The sequence below is a fragment of the Entelurus aequoreus genome, linkage group LG21, assembly GCF_033978785.1.
Source record: "Entelurus aequoreus isolate RoL-2023_Sb linkage group LG21, RoL_Eaeq_v1.1, whole genome shotgun sequence".
Classification (NCBI taxonomy): Eukaryota; Metazoa; Chordata; class Actinopteri; order Syngnathiformes; family Syngnathidae; genus Entelurus; species Entelurus aequoreus.
The window spans coordinates 33,128,119-33,145,984 of NC_084751.1; the positions used below are offsets into that span (position 1 = coordinate 33,128,119).

General features: G+C 37.3%; 1 protein-coding gene across 1 annotated transcript in view; it reads left to right on the forward strand.

The window, feature by feature from the left end:
• The first annotated feature begins 2,357 nt into the window (after nucleotides 1-2,357).
• slc27a6 (solute carrier family 27 member 6) overlaps nucleotides 2,358-17,866 on the forward strand; it is a 66,912-nt gene continuing 51,403 nt past the window's right edge. The window contains exons 1-2 of the mRNA XM_062031522.1: nucleotides 2,358-2,940; nucleotides 16,521-16,727. Coding sequence (XP_061887506.1) covers nucleotides 2,457-2,940; nucleotides 16,521-16,727 — 691 coding nt within the window. The 5' untranslated portion in view covers nucleotides 2,358-2,456. The remainder of the gene's footprint in view (nucleotides 2,941-16,520; nucleotides 16,728-17,866) is intronic.

Genomic DNA, 17,866 nt, shown 5'->3' on the forward strand with positions numbered 1-17,866 from the left:
CTATGGTTGTCGTTTTTACGATGTATTACTGTTGGATAAACGCTACCATATTTTTCAATCTGAAAACTGGCAGCTGAGTTGCCAGAATATAAAAAAGTGCTACCGTTTTTCCATCGCCATGAATATGTTGTAGAAACCACCGTAACTTTTACAGTAAGTAAGTAAGTACATTTTATTTATAAAGCGCTTTTCACAGATAAAATCCCAAAGCGCTGTACAAAACATAGGTGAAGTAAAACAATTCATTTAAAACAACAGGGGCAACATCATAAAAAGCATACAAAGTGGATTGCAATTGATAGTTAAAAGGTGCATTAACTAAAAGCTTTACAAAAAAGAGAAGTTTTCAAATGTTTCTTAAAAGTTTCAACACAGTCAAGATCACGGAGGGACTGGCGCAATTCTTTTTTAACTGTAAAATCTATAGATTTTATTTTTTAGGTCCTGATTTCAACCTTGGGATCAGGATCTTTCTGTGTGGAGTTTGTATATGTGCTCCCCGTGGCTGCATGGGTTCCCTCCGGGTACTCCGGCTTCCTCCTACCTCCAAAAAACATGCAACCTTGGGATAGGTTGATTAGCAACACAAAAATCTTTCTTTCTTTCTTTTAGTTTATTTCGAACATGAACACACGTACAGTTTAATACAGCACACAATTTCATATCATTTCTGTTTACATCATGTCCGAAAAGGAGTAGGAAGAAGCAAAGCTTATTTAATCCTACCCCTTTCCCACTTCAGAGGGTTTACAAATATATACATTCATTTACTGACCTTTTCATAGTAAAATGACATCCGTGAATGAGCAATACAACAGTTTTGTAATATGTAATTAGTTCAGTCAGTCATTATAGAACATACGGAGATGAAGAATTTCTTATTTTTAATAAGGTTGAAAGTATTTCTCATAGTTCTTCTTCTTTGTACTTTGTAAGCACTATTAATTTGAACAACCTCTTAAACTGGATCATATCTGTACAATGTTTAACTTCTTTACTTAATCCATTCCATAATTTAATTCCACATACTGATATGCTAAAGGTTCTAAGTGTTGTACGTGCATACAAATGTTTTAAATTAGATTTGGCCCTATAGTGTGAATGTGAGTGTGAATGTTGTCTGTCTATCTCAGTGGTTCTTAACCTGGGTTCGATCGAACCCTAGGGGTTCGGTGAGTCGGGGTTCAGGGGTTTGGCGGAGGTCAAGACACACCCGACTCATCGTGTAAATAAAAACTTCTCCCTATCGGTGTATTACGGATATGGCAACAGCAGGAGTTACACTGATTTGCAGGTGTGTAATTTGTTGTGAGTTTATGCACTGTATTGGTTTTGTTGTTTGAACAAGGTGATGTTCATGCACGGTTCATTTTGTGAACCAGTAATAAAACATGGTAACACTTTAGTATGGGGAACATATTTACCATTAATTAGTTGCTTATCAACATGCAAATTAGTAACATATTGGCTCTTAACTAGTCATTATTAAGTACTTATTAATGCCTTATTATAACCCTAACCCTCTAACCCTGACCCTCTAACCCTAACCCTAACCAAATAACTCTAAATAAAGTCTTTGTTACTTACAATATGTTCCCCTATGTCCAAAAAACTCTAAATTAAGTCTTTGTTACTTAGAATATGTTCCCCATACTAAAGTGTTACCAAAAACGTATAACTTTGTCTTGAATTTGAAAAAAAACTAACATTTTATTTATCACTAAAGGGTTGTGAATGCGCATATGAAACTTGTGGGGTTCGGTACCTCCAACAAGGTTAAGAACCACTGGTCTATCTGTATTGGCCCTGTGATGAGATGGCGACTTGTCCAGGGTGTTTCCCGCCTTTTGCCCGAATGCAGCTGAGATAGGCTCCAGCACCCCCAGCGGCCCCGAAAGGGACAAGTGGTAGAAAAATGGATGGATGGATGGATAAAAATGTATATAATATTCAAATGCATAGGCAAATTTATTTATCATTCATTGTTACAAGCGGCGCTCTGAGGGCAGCCATAACGGCGATGAAAATGACTTTTACGCCACTGTTCGAACGTGTTCATGTCTCCTACATGCTGTTTCTTTACGTTGTTTACTTCTGGGAGTTAAACCGACAAGTTGCCTTCTCATTGTAGGTACAACCGGAAGTAGTTATATTTTTATAAAACGCATCAGCGTCAAATATAGCGGTTCAACACAACTATTACATCATGTATTTCTTCGCAAGCATGCAAACTATCTCGTAATTCATCATTTATTAATACGCGTTTATGACGCCTACGCAGAATAGCGGTACTTTTATTTTGACCACAGTATTTCCGGTATGGCGACCCAACATCACGCTTTGACCACTTGTAGCCGTGTGACGTCACGTTGACAGTTTGTTTGTCACGATGAGTACGTAGGTGCGGACGAGTAAGGGACGAGGCGTCTTCCCCCGTCCTGCCGCCAACAGATACCATGCTCTGTTTGGGCTGGTTCTCAGCCCTGGCCATGGCTCTTTTCTCGCTTCATTTTTTGCAGTCACTTTGTTTTCCGTACTTTTGGAAAGATTTCGTCTTCCTGTGGAGTGTGGTTCGATACGGCGTGCGGCTGGAGCTGTTCAAGCTGACTTCCAGGGTGTGCACCGTGCTGGACAGGTTCATCCAGCAGGCTCACCGCATCCCCAACAAGGCTTTTGTGATATTCGAAGGACGCACCTTCACTTATAAGGACGTGGAGCTGCGAAGCAACAGGTTGGCCAATGTTTTCCTCCACAAACTCGACGTGAGGAAAGGCGACTGCGTTGCCTTGCTCATGAACAACGAGCCCGACTTCATCTGCGTCTGGTTCGCCTTGGCGAAGCTCGGCTGCTCGGTTGCGTTTCTCAACACCAACATCAAGTCGAGATCTTTGCTTCATTGCTTCAGCTGCTGTGGAGCCAAAACCATGATAGTTGGCGCAGGTAAATCAATCATCTTATGTCATTGTGGTTGTGGAAATTAGGTCATTATTTGGAAACAATTTGTCAGTTTAAATAAGTATCAAATTGTCATTTGAGGAGTATTATAAATTATACAGTAACAAATGTGTCCGCATCCAACTCACTGTCATTAGCATAAAGTGCCTATATTTTTTTTAATTCTTATGAGGGAAAAGAACACAAATGTCATTTTTTATGCATTCAAACTTGTAAATAAACCACAAAACCCAAAGCCAGTGAAGTTGGCACGTTGTGTATTTTGTAAATAAAAACAGAATACAATGATTTGCAAATCCTTTTCAACTTATATTCAATTGAATAGACTGCAAAGACAAGATATTTAATATTCGAACTGAGAAACTTATTTTTTTTGTAAATACCGTATTTTTCGGAGTATAAATCGCACCGGCCGAAAATGCATAATAAAGAAGGAAAAAAACATACACTACCGTTCAAAAGTTTGGGGTCACCCAAACAATTTTGTGGAATAGCCTTCATTTCTAACAACAAGAATAGACTGTCGAGTTTCAGATGAAAGTTCTCTTTTTCTGGCCATTTTGAGCGTTTAATTGACCCCACAGATGTGATGCTCCAGAAACTCAATATGCTCAAAGGAAGGTCAGTTTTGTAGCTTCTGTAATGAGCTAAACTGTTTTCAGATGTGTGAACATGATTGCACAAGGGTTTTCTAATCATCAATTAGCCTTCTGAGCCAATGAGCAAACACATTGTACCATTAGAACACTGGAGTGATAGTTGCTGGAAATGGGCCTCTATACACCTTTGTAGATATTGCACCAAAAACCAGACATTTGCAGCTAGAATAGTCATTTACCACATTAGCAATGTATGGAGTGTATTTCTTTAAAGTTAAGACTAGTTTAAAGTTATCTTCATTGAAAAGTACAGTGCTTTTCCTTCAAAAATAAGGACATTTCAATGTGACCCCAAACTTTTGAACGGTAGTGTATAAATCGCACTGGAGTATAAGTCGCATTTTTTGGGGAAATTTATTTGATAAAACCCAACACCAAGAATAGACATTTGAAAGGCAATTTAAAGTAAATAAAGAATAGTGAACAACAGGCTGAATAAGTGTACGTTATATGAGGCATAAATAACCAACTGAGAACGTGCCTGGTATGTTAACGTAACATATTATGGTAAGAGTCATTCAAATAACTATAACATATAGAACATGCTATACGTTTACCAAACAATCTGTCACTCCTAATCGTTAAATCCGATGAAATCTTATACGTCTAGTCTCTTACGTGAATGAGCTGAATAATATTATTTGATATTTCACTGTAATGTGTTAATAATTTCACACAAGTCGCTCCTGAGCATAAGTCACACCCCCGGCCAAACTATGAAAAAAACTGACTTATAGCCTGAAAAATACGGTTATCATTAACAGAATTTAATGGCAGCAACATATTGCAAAAAAAATGGCACAGGGGCGTGTTTACCACTGTGTTACATGGCCTTTCCTTTGAACAACACTCAGTAAACGTTTGGGAACGGAGGAGACCAATTTTTGAAGCTTTTCAGGTGGAATTCTCTTTCTTATTCTTGCTTGATGTACAGCTTTAGTTGTTCAACAGTCCGGGGTCTCTGTTGTGGTATTTTACGCTTTATATTGCGCCACACATTTTCAATGGGAGACAGGTCTGGATTACAAGCAGGCCAGACTAGTTCCTGTACTCTTTTACTTTAAAGCCACGCTGTTGTAACACGTGCAGAATGTGGCTTGGCATTGTCTTGCTGAAATAAACAGGGGCGTCTATGAAAAAGACGTTGCTTGGATGGCAACATATGTTGCTCCAAAACCTGTATGTACCTTTCAGCATTAATGGTGCCTTCACAGATGTACAAGTTACCCATGCCTTGGGCACTAATACACCCCCATACCATCACAGATGCTGGTTTTTGAACTTTGCGCCTATATCAATCCGGATTGTTATTTTCCTCTTTGGTCCGGAGAACACGACGTCCGCAGTTTCCAAAACTATTTAAAATGTCCACAGAACACTTTTCCACTTTGCATCAGTCCATCTTCGATGAGCTCGGGCCCAGCGAAGCCGGCTGCGTTTCTGGGTGTTGTTGATAAATGGCTTTCACTTTGCATAGTATAATTTTTACCTTGCATTTACAGATGTTAACTGTAGTTACTGACAGTGGTTTTCTGAAATGTTCCTGAGCCCATAAGGTGATATCCTTTACACACTGATGCCGTTTTTTGATGCAGTACCGCCTAAGGGATCGAAAGTCACGGGTTTGCCTCTTACGTGCAGTGATTTCTCCAGATTCTCTGAACCTTTTGATAATATTACGGACCGTATTTGGTGAAATCCCTAAATTCCTTGCAACAGCTCATTGTGAGATGTTGTTCTTAAAACGGTTCAACAATTTGGTCACATATTTGTTGACAGAGTGGTGACCCTCGCCCCATCCTTTTTTGTGAATGACTGAGCATTTCATGGAAGCTGCTTTTATACCAACAAACAAATAATACAAATCAAATATACCTTGTTAGCAAAATGTTGCACTTGATTCAAAATCACAACCAAAAATATTTTATTTATGTTATGTAATTCTGTGCTACTTAAACAGTTTCTTTTCTGTGCTGTTAATACCCATCTTGACTAACTAGGTTAATAAAAGTGCCACTGACTGTTTACAGTACAGTTGTCATTCACTTCAATTTCAGTGAATTTCGCTCAAAAATTAATATATATGTATATTTTCACCGGAAAATATATTGAGATGTATATCGAATATCGGGTTTAAGTAAAAATATATCGAGATATACTTTTTCGTCCATATCGCCCAGCCCTACTAAATGTCAGGAGTTTTACAGCGGTTATCATTATTACTGTTTATGTACATATGGTACAAAGGCCCGTAGCTGCTGCAAAGAGTGACCACTCTGCCTCTTGCAGCCCATAAACACTCATGCACATAGCGGGTATCGAGGCTGGCAAACTTACCAAGTTAATTTTCATTTATCGTTTGATTAATTGACTTATCAAATATCAGCCCAGGTCTATTTACGGCCACTCGGTGTCGCCAAAAAAAACCCAATTACCACTCCACTTTAAATTTAAAAATGGCATGAATTGCGATGTTTAAAAAAACAACATTGTATCAGATTGCGATTGTATGACTTTGTTGTCAGTATTTAAGTGATCTTTGTAGGGGTCCCAATATTGATATTAGTTTGATATTAGCAAAAGAAACAAGTATCAGGTAATATCAGCATGCATCTAAACTACGGTATAAACGCTCCGTTACAAGCAGTGCTACTTGTGCAAAGCTGGACAGACAGATAACATCTAGATGTCCGCCAGTAAGCACATACGGTTGGTCTTGTCTCATATTTTGTCAAGTCATTTACAAAGGGTAAACATTGTAAGCTTTTGGCTACTTGGAGCGAGCAGATACACAACAGGTAAGCAGCACTACAGCGTTATCTGTTGTGGGGAATTTTAAACTCGACAGTGCACCTTATAACCCGGTGCGCCTAATGTACGGAATAATTTTGGTTGTGCTTACCGACCTGGAAGCTATTTTATTTGGTACATGGTGAAATTATAAGTGTGACCAGTAGATGGCAGTCACACATAAGAGATTCATGTAGACTGCAATATGATGGCAGTCACACATAAGAGATACGTGTAGACTGCAATATGACTCAAGTAAACAACTCCAAAATTTGATACGTTCCATTGAAAATATAGAACATTACACACGGCGCTCAAAAATCTATCAAAATGTTTTAGTACGACTTTGGTAATCTATGAAGCCGCACCGCTTGATGGATTGTACTGTGCTTCAACTTACGAGTATTGCTATGGTGTGTGGATAAGGTAAGACATATCTGCCGTTTTGTTTCACAATATTATGCAAAAGCAAATTTTCTTACCTTCTGGTACCTGCTGATCTGTATTTGGGATCTCCATAAATCCTGAAAATTTGCGCGCGTCCGCTTTTGTAGTCGATAAGCTTCTTCTTTTTCTCTATCTTCTTGTTATGGGACATTCATCCTCTGCTGTTGCCATTTCTAATATAAAGTAGTGTAAAGTTCTTACTTATATTTGTCAGTAAACTCGCCATGAAAGCGCTAAAACATACCGGTGTAGTGAGTTTACATTATTCACCCAAGAAACTAGTTAGTAGAGAGTTCCGGTCGGACGGTTTTTCATAGGACACATTTCCGGCGTTGTTGTTGCACTAGTGAGTCACGGATGATGAGATGCTGCTCCGTTATTGATTTAAGTAAAGTCTAAATGTCATTAAAACAGTTAGCTCCATCTTTTGACACTTCTTCCACTCGCGTCCTTGCACGCTACACCGCTACAACAAAGATGACGGAGAAAAGATGCTGTCGAAGGTGAGCCACGTAAATAAGACCGCCCACAAAACGGTGCATCCTGAAGCGACTGTCAGAAAGTGGCTTGAAGATGATCTGTAAAACATAATCCACTTATCACGCCGTCCCAAATTCTGTTTTTGAAGTGACCGGTTAGTAACCCTAAATTATTGTCACGTATAGTATCAAGATTGAGAAAACAATTAACCAGATTGCTAGAATTACTTAAATCGGGTGAAGAACTGTTTAACGGCTTATTTTAAAAATTACTTTTGAGAAATGTTGTACAGTAGCCTAAATGTTCCGCTTCCGCTAAAGTCTCTTGCTAGTTTAGCAGATATATAACAGGTTGTCAATAAAGACTCATGCTTTTTAAAGTATTTTTATCATAGAACTGGACATGCAGAAGTACAAATGTTAATATTGCTTACATGAGATGCAAAATAACTTGTATGTGACATTCCAACATAAATGAAAGGCATTAAAAGAAAAGTGCTAGCTCGATGCTAATTTACATCAGATTTGCTACATGTTACTGGTTAGCATTGGCAATTCTATTGGGCGATGTCAACACCTCCGAATAGGACAATCAAATACACAACTAAGATACACATAACAATCAAACCGCTAATGTGTAATTAGTACAAATACTTACAGGCAAACACTTTGCAGGGCTCATCAAAGAACAAGACGTGTACATTTAGCTTAATGGAAGTACAGTTGTCCCTCATTTATTCCGAGTTAGTTCCAGGCCTGAATGTGGTGAACTTCTGCAACTATTTTAATAATAAAAGCTTAAAAAATAGTTTGCAACCTTTTAAAAACGTTTTTTTAACATAATTATAGCCCTTTAAACATGAAATAACACCCATATAGTCACCTTTACACTTGTTTCACCCAATATAGTAGCCTCGAGTGTGTCCTACTGTAGATTACAGTACGGTACTCACTGGTAGCCCAAAGCATCCTCCAAGCGTCATTGCTATGGCGGTTGCCCGGCTACTACGACATCACCACTAAGTGGAAATACTTCATCACATCCTGGGTAATTCCTCTAAGTCAGAACTGGGCTTCCATGTGAAACCACAGGCATAAATTGTTCTGCCACAAGTCTGTCAACTTGACATTCGCAGCTATCACCATTAGCCCTGTTGTTAGCATTCCGTGTTATTAGTATTGCTAGTAGGGCTGGGCGATATAGCGATATACTCGATATATCGCGGGTTTGTCTCTGTGCGATACAGAAAATGACTATATCGTGATATTCGAGTATACGTTCTCACACAGTTGCTTTTAGCTGCGGGCATTACACTACAGGCGTTTCTCACTCTTTCTTGTCTCTCCTTCTCACAGAGACTTAAAACAAGCGCACCTTCTTACATACATCACATACATGTACGCCCTCGCGGAGCAGAGAGGTAGCGGGATGAGTAACGTTAGCTGTGGTGCGAGTGGTAATACGAGAGAAAGAAGGTGCAAATCTGGTAACAAATGAAGGAAGAATTAGTTCCCAAGAAAAACAGCACGGGGTCCATCATCTGGCTGTGGGTTGGCTTCAAGCGGAAATATGTCGAACAGACAACCGTAATTTGTCAAGTGTGGGGCAAAAGTGTTGCTACAAAAAGTAGCGTTACTGCTAATATGTAGCATCATTTGAAAAGTCACCCGCTGGAGAATGAAGAATGCTTGAAACTCCGCATGTCAACATCTCCGTTCGCTGCCACACCAACAAAATGCTGAGGCAACCATTTCCAAAACAACACCGTATGAAAAAACTAGTCAACAACAGAAGAAGATAATGTCCGCAGGAACCTACCACATAGCGAAGGACATACACTATTTGATTTTCTATTATGCAGCTAATTTTTATTTGACAGTTATTGAAATATCTTGTGTGACATCATGCACAAAAGTGCACTTTATTTGTTTTAAACTATTGTAGTGGCGTTCTGTACAAAAAGTGCACTTTAATTTAGTGTTGTTTTGATATGTCATCTTAGTGACATCATGCACAAAAGTGCACTCATAGCTTGTTTTAAAATGTCTCTGACAATCTTGCACTTTCTGGTTTGAAATGACATGAACGTTTGTGCCACTGCTTAATAACTGTTTAATAAATACAGTTTTGGTCAATTGACTTAGTTGTGGTTTCCCTCTCTGCATGAAAGTTTAAAATGAGCTTATATTAATGAAGTATGAACAGGAATGTTTTAATGTAGACACATAGAATCATCATACTGGTGTGATTATATGCATCAAGTGTTCATTCAAGGCTAAGGCAAAATATCGAGATATATATCGTGTATCGTGACATGCCCTAAAAATATCGAGATATTAAAAAAAGGCAATATCGCCCAGCCCTAATTGCTAGTATAATGGAGAAATAGAAGGCGCTTATTGATTATAGCGCGGACTATAAGGGCGGACTCGCGCAAACCACTTTGGGTAAATTTATACCATATATGGAGTTAGCCGCTGACGTCACAGGGCAGAAAACGTCACATGTCAGTTCAAATTCCAAACGGCTCGTTTAGAGAAACTATCAAGGAAGGCAATATTGTTTTATAAATATCTCCGCAATGCCTCCACGGTTTGATTTCAAATTTTTAGGATTTATGCAGATTACAAATACACAAAAACGGGTACAAATAGGTAAGAAAGTTAGTTTTGGCCGCTTTAAGTGGCATGCTGGTAGTGGTTCACCTCACGTCTTGTCTTTTGATATTGTTAGCGTCTAAGACTAAACCAAAGTAGAGAGGTGTTATTGATGAAGCAAAAGGTTGAAAATTAAGTGCTTGAAAAAGTTGTTCTGCCAAATGTTGGTCAACTTGATTGTCATACTAAAGATAGCGCTAAAACTAGTGTTCTTTTTTGCATGGTTCACTCTTATCTTTATAGATCGCCACGATATAATAATAGGAAAAAACAAAAAGACTGCACTGTAATACATGAAGTACACTTAACTGAACACTTAATTTAGGCCAAACATATCAGAATATGCTATGAAGAATAATAAATCCGCCTTGTAGTGAAGTCCCAATATTTGGAGCACATTGGGGCTGTATACAACTCTCGGACTACGGCAACATCCTTTGGACAAACTGCACTGAATGCATACTTGTAAATGAGACTCGGAAGTGCAAGAAAACTATCAATACAAGAAATGAACGGAACTCCTGCAGATCAAGAGAACACCATCTGTTCTATGATATCTTAAATCTCTACCACGTTTAAGATTAATAGATACTTTATTGATCCTGAGGGAAACTCAAGTTTCAAGTGTAGCTGACAGATTTTACAGGTAATTTGGTCAAGAAACATAAAAAAAGGAACAAATGTTAAAGGATTAAAAAAAACTGAACACAAACTATATAATACTATATAGTACATTCATGTACCTCTAAATCAGGGGTGTCCAAACTTTTTCTACTGAGGGCCGCATACGGAAAAATTAAAGTCCGCCGGGGGCCATCTTGATAGTTTTCATTTTCAAATCATAACAAAATATATCGATTTTTTTTTTTTACCTTAAGCGCTCCCGGGGACCATAAAGTGTCTAAGTCATTAAAATGTTAAAAACAAGTCAAATAATTTTTTTTATTTTTTTTATTTAACGCTTACAGTAAATCTCTACAGTATATCAACTTCAGGTTGATATAAAATAAAAAAAATAAAAAAGGTTTTATGCCTTTTCTGTCAAGACAACTTTGTTTTTTATAATAAAACTGAAATATGCAGTATTTCCCCCACTGCCCAAAACATTCAGAAAGCAATGTTTGATGTGAAGTAATTAGAGCCTTAAAAACATAAATAATGCAAGACACCATTGATATTAATTAATTGTTATTTTTGAGTAATCACAGGGAAAAGATAAATAAAATCCCATTAAATATATTTAGGATACAAAAGGTGCCCCACTCAAAGTGATACATTTGTATTAGGTTTTTTTACTTTCAACACTTAAGTTACGAGATCAACTTCAGATATATCTGTCAATTTTACGTTTGAACTATTATTTTGTTTGTTTTATGCTCTTTTGTCAAAGAAAACGATGTTTTTGTATGGCAACCACATAATATATGCAATATATTCCACATAAAACATTTTAAAGTGAAATATTTGAAATAATTGGAGCCTTGAATAAGTCAATAATTCATTATAACATTGAGTTGTTTTTTTTTAAGCAATGGCAAAAAAATAAAAATAAAAATAGACAAAATAAAAATAGCAGCCTGCATGGCAGCTTTGTGTCAACATTGAAACTTTTTCTAGTTAGATTTCACCTCATTCCACTTTTTGTAAAGTTTATTTTTTATTTTTGCAATAGCATTTCCAGAATGTGTGGCGGGACACTAAACAATTAGCTGCGGGCTGCAAATGGCCCCCGGGCCGCACTTTGGACACCCCTGCTCTAAATATAAATACTGCGTGTTCAACAATGGATACAGTACGTGTTCTACAATGGTACAGAAGTGGCACAGACTAACTAACTAAAGTAAACTTAACTGAACATTGGGTTGCTGCTGTCCTGGTTTCACCAGAAGAATTGTGTTAATAGGAATTACTATGCTCCAGCCATGTGACCGTTACTCAACCAAGTAAGCATGATGTTGGTTAAGAATACTGACCTCACAACGCTCTTGTGAGCGGGAGGATCCATGGAACAGCGTGAATAGAGAATATTAGTTATTTGTGGTAATAAACTATATCAGTTTTGCACACTGTTGTAGATCAACTTACTGTTTTTAAGCTTTGCAAACAAGATTTGCAAGTGGAGGACATGTGGGTTTGAATACATCGTTTTGAGTAATGTGTGTGTCTTTTGAGTGCGTTTGCACTGAGAAGTATGACATAATCCAGTGAACTGTCAGTACCCAAACAAACAAACAAAAGTTTATTATTATACCGAAGCAAGAAAGAAAAAAACCCTATACCAGGGGTTGGCAACCCAAAACGTTGAAAGAGCCATATTGGACCAAAAATACAAAAAACCAATCTGTCTGGAGCCGCAAAAAATGAAAAGCCGTATATAAGTCTTATAATGAAGGCAACACATGACGTAAGTGTCTATATTAGCTATAATATCCTACTATCAAAATGACTATGTTTCGCAGGCTGAAGCAAATCTTTGTTGACAGAAATGTTGAAATGTAATATTTATGCTACACATTTTTACAACATTAGAAATCATTAGTAAATCAGAGGCTACTCAGGTGAGATAACTCCTGGAAATTATTGGCTTTTAATGGCCAAAGGTATAGATGTGTGTGTCCAAGGTAAAGGAAACGGCAGGCTGTCTTTAAAAGATTTATTACAATCTTTGGCAAGCTAGGTAATGTTTGCTGTGGTCTGGAACAACATGGCACAACTATCAGAAATGCAGCCAATGTTACATACAGATAATGTGTCATGAGACATGCAAAACTAAATTATATACAAAGAGGATAAAAGTATAGGAAATTAAATGAGCTCAAATATACCTACAAATGAGGCATAATGATGCAATGTGTACATACAGCTAGCCTATATAGGATGTTAGCATGGATTAGCTTGCAGTCATGCACTGACCAAATATGCCTGATTAGCACTCCAACAAGTCAATAACATCAACAAAGCTCACTTTTGTGCATTAACGCACAGCATAAAACTTTTGGTGGACAAAATGAGACACAGAAGGAGTGGAAGATTTTACATGTAAACAAACTGTTGTGTCACAGTCCACACTATGGTGAGTTCAAGAACCGCCGAAATTAGTAGGACAAAACGATGTTCACGAAATTAGTAGGACAAAACGATGTTCACCAAATACTCTCATCAGTGAAGCATACACACAAACATATTAAACAGTGGGCTTTCTAACAATTGGGAAGTTTTTTGTCATGTTTGTCCTCAAACAAAAAACATACTAAAACAAAAAGATTATTTTTTCCATTTTCAATCCTTCTTTAAAAATGCTCCAGGAAGGGCGGCACTAAAGAGCCGCGGGTTGCTGACCCCTGCCCTTTACCCAAGCAAGAAAAAGTAGTACATTTTTAAAATTATTGTACAAACGACCAGTTGTGGTGGAGGGAAGGTGTGCTCACAAATATTACGAATGTGCTGATCGATCCTCATCAAGTCTCATTATTACTAGAGGACGAAGCTAAACATGTTACACACTGAGAGCAAGCCAGGAGCAGGCATGCTAATAGCTAAGCTAACCACTAAGCTAGTGTTAAACAACAGTATAAATAAGTCTTTAGTAAAGTTTAAGAAGTGTGGATGAAACCTTGTTACAGCAGACAGTAAGCAGTTATTTACAGGAAATTAACAAGTCGATTATTAAGAGTTAGAGAGAGTTTAATATAACTGTTGGTGGGTCATCATTGTCAGTCAGTACACGACATGCAAAATGAGGGCAAATCGATCCATAAATTGCTGATGTCGATACCAAGTGCCGTATCAGTATATGATCGAGACTGGAGTGATTAGGTCGATTTTATATATATATTTTTTAAATATTTGTTTTCTAATTTTTGTTATTGTTTACAAATTCAGACAATAAGTCCCTGGAGAAAAGAGGATTTTGAATACAAAAATCTAAATTCAAAGGAGTGATAGATTGTAGTTTTTACTTTTGTTTAGTCATTGTGTACTGTAATAAAAGAGAATAAGGTACTATTTAAATATTGTGTTGAATTTGTTACACTGTATATAGTCCATTCATCCAATGCATTTTCTACCGCTTGTCCCTCTTGGTACTCACCAAAAATACCATATATTTTTCAGGGTATAAGTTGCTCCGGAGTATAAGGCGCACCGGCCGAAAATGCATAATAAAGAAGGAAAAAAACATATATAAGTCGCACTGGAGTATAAGTCACATTTTTTGGGGACATTTATTTGATAAAACCCAACACCAAGAATAGACATTTGAAAGGCAATTTAAAATAAATAAAGAATAGTGAACAACAGACTGAATAATTGTACGTTATATGAGGCATAAATAACCAACTGAGAACGTGCCTGGTATGTTAACGTAACATATTATGGTAAGAGTCATTCAAATAACTATAACATATAGAACATGCTATACGTTTACCAAACAATCTGTCACTCCTAATCGCTAAATCCCATGAAATCTTATACGTCTAGTCTCTTACGTGAATGAGCTAAATAATATTATTTGATATTTTACGGTAATGTGTTTAATAATTTCACACGTCACTCCTGAAAAAAACTGTGACTTATAGTCCGAAAAATACGGTATAACAATTTTGAGTTATTACATGTCATTCGTATCCATATTGGTATCGACCGATCTTACTTATGGATGAACGGTATGGGAATCTGCAGCATAAAACACTCATCGGAATGTCCCTAACAGATATTTTTGCAATTCACAATGAAAAAGGAGAGAAGAAAAAAAAGTAAGTATTGCGGTTCTCATTTCTGGCAAGTGTACAATGACAGTATTTGATTTGTGACAGCACGAAACAGTCAACTTCTGCGTCTTCAGGAACTAAAGTACACAGTGTACACTTGACGGACAGGGCCAATCAAACACTGACCGTCTGCGACCAAGGGCCAGGCCAACCTATGACATTGAACTCACTGAACTGTTTTAGTGAACTAAATGACCGCTTAAGAAGACTCAATTTTAATCTTATTTTCACCTCAGAAGAATACAAAACAGGTGAATCACAACATTTCAGTGACAGGAAAAAATATTTCTAATACAAGTTTCACTGCAAAACACATTTGTGGCTCTTGGATGCAGTACTCAAGTATTTAGCATTAGATATGACGTGAAAAAGCATGACCTGAAATAAACAATTATGACAGCATAGAAGTTATTGTTATGATTTGTGTTTTAGTGGTACCTAAAGTTTAAGTCTATTTTTTAATAAGGTCGCCAAATAAACTCAACACATGGGCTTGTTTTTAAGGTCAATAAAAAGTGCTCCAAATCCCTCTTGGCTGAAATACAAAACTTTGATTGTTTTTTTCCCCCCACATTAATTTTTACTTGTGTAATGTGAGATGGTAAAACACCTAACAAACTTCTTAGCTTCCTTCATTATCAGTGAACAATGGCAATTATGGAGAGACAATGAGTGTTATTGCAAACATTGTGCTTAACTAATTAGTCTGTACAGGAGCGTATCTAGTCGATACTACTATGATTACATCGATTCTTTTTAGCATCACAAATCTTCTTTTGTTTGTAAAAAAAAATGTTTATAAACTCAGGAAATATGTCCCTGGACACATGAAGATTATGAATATGACCAATGCAAGATCCTGTAACGACCTGGTATCGGATCAATACCTACATTTGTGGTATCATCCAAAACTAATGTAAAGCATCACAACAACAGAAGAATAGGTGATTATTACATTTTAACAGAAGTGTAGATAGAACATGTTAAAAGAAAAAGTAAGCAGATATTAACATTAAATAAACAAGTAGATTAATAATTCATTTTGTACCACTTGTCCTTAATAATGTTGACAAAATAGTAAAATGATAAATGACACAATATGTTACTGCATATGTCAGCGGCTAAATTAAGAGACTTTGTTTGCTTACTTACTACTAAAAGACAAGTTGTCTTGTATGTTCACTATTTTATTTAAGGACAAACTAGCGATAAGAAACATATGTTCAACGTACCGTAAGACTTTTTGTTAAAAATAAAGCCAATAATGCAAATTTTTATGGTCCCCTTTATTTAGAAAAGTCAAAGTAACGAAAAGTATCGAAATACATGGTGTCGGGACAACACTAGTGCTGAGTTAATGCTAAACTTGAAAGCAAAAGTTCGGAGGTCGATCCCAGCAAGACATGTATCAGAAAGATACAATGTTTTTTTTTTAAATATTATTTTTCAGGGTTTTTTCAATTGGAAATGAATCCGTGGGTCAGATTAATCAATGGCAAGGGCTTCATCTGGCCCGCAGGCCGCAAGTTGTCTGTCTCTAGATTCCAAAGTACTGATGGAAGTATTGGACCTTAGACACAGCCATAAGTCTACTACCACTTTTTAATTGTCATGTGCTTAGGGGGTTGTAAGAATGCAAAATATTCTTTACAATATCTACCTTGCTCTCATTGTTGTCTAACATTAATATAAATAGTGTTAAGACGGACAGGGAATAATATACAGTTGATATTCTTATAATGGTGACATTTTCTTCTTTACAGATGTTGAATGTGTTGATGGCATCATTAGCACCTTAGTGGAGGACAACATTCAGGTGTGGTCCATGAGTGGGCAGTGCAGGAACACACAGGTGCACAGCCTGTTGGCACACGTCGATGCTGCCTCCGACAAACCCGTGCCAGCAATTTTACGCGCCGCCACCTCCCTCAAAACTCCAACTCTTTACATCTTCACCTCTGGAACGACTGGTGAGTGGTGAGGTTAATTCTTGTGTAACATTGTGAAAATTCATAGATGTCATGCATAATTACACAGAAGTATCAACCAGCCTTTTGTTATTAAAATTATCATTATAGGGTGAACTTAAATCCTCTGATTTGTTTGAAACATCCATCCATCCATTCATTTTCTACCGCTTGTCCCTTTTGAGGTCGCGAGGGGTTTGTTTGAAACAAACAATTGGAATTAAGGTGATGTGTTGCTCTGTATAGCTTGCAAGTTTTCCAAAAAAGCTTTCAAATTGACTCAAAATTTCAGCATATTATCTTTTAAAATGTTTTTATTTTTTTATGGTTTACAAAGATTGGATTAGTTTAAAGGCCTACTGAAACCCACTACTACCGACCACGCAGTCTGATAGTTTATATATCAATGATGAAATCTTAACATTGCAACACATGCCAATACGGCCGGGTTAACTTATAAAGTGCAATTTTAAATTTCCCGCTAAACTTCCGGTTGGAAACGTCTATGTATGATGACTTATGCGCGTGACGTCATGACGGCAACGGAAGTATTCGTACCCAATGTGTCACCATACAAACTGCTCTGTTTTCATCGAACAATTCCACAATATTCTGGACATCTGTGTTGGTGAATCTTTTGCAATTTGTTTAATGGACAATGGAGACTGCAAATAAGAAAGTTGTAGGTGCGATCGGTGTATTAGCAGCGGACTACAGCAACACAATCAGGAGGTTGTGTTGTGTTTGAGCTGGATAGCAGACGCACTAACTTGAGTACAGCTTTGGCTTCCAAACATTTGATCGCTTGCCCGTACGTGCGTGTCGCTATGTGCATGTCACGTACGTAACTTTGGGGAAATATGTTTCTTGCCGACTCTGATGGCGGCCGGGGTGTCGTCGAAAGCTACAACGCCCGCTGCCGCTCCGTAGTTAGCTTCAATTGTTAAGCTTCGCCAAGCTGGAAATTATTAACCGTGTATTTACATGTTCATGGTTTAATAGTATTGTTGATCTTCTGTCTATCCTTCCAGTCAGGGTTTTTTAAAATTTTGTTTCTATCTGCATTTGAGCCCGATGCTATCACATTAGCTCCGTAGCTAAAGTGCGTCAACGATGTATTGTCGTGGAGATAAAAGTCACTG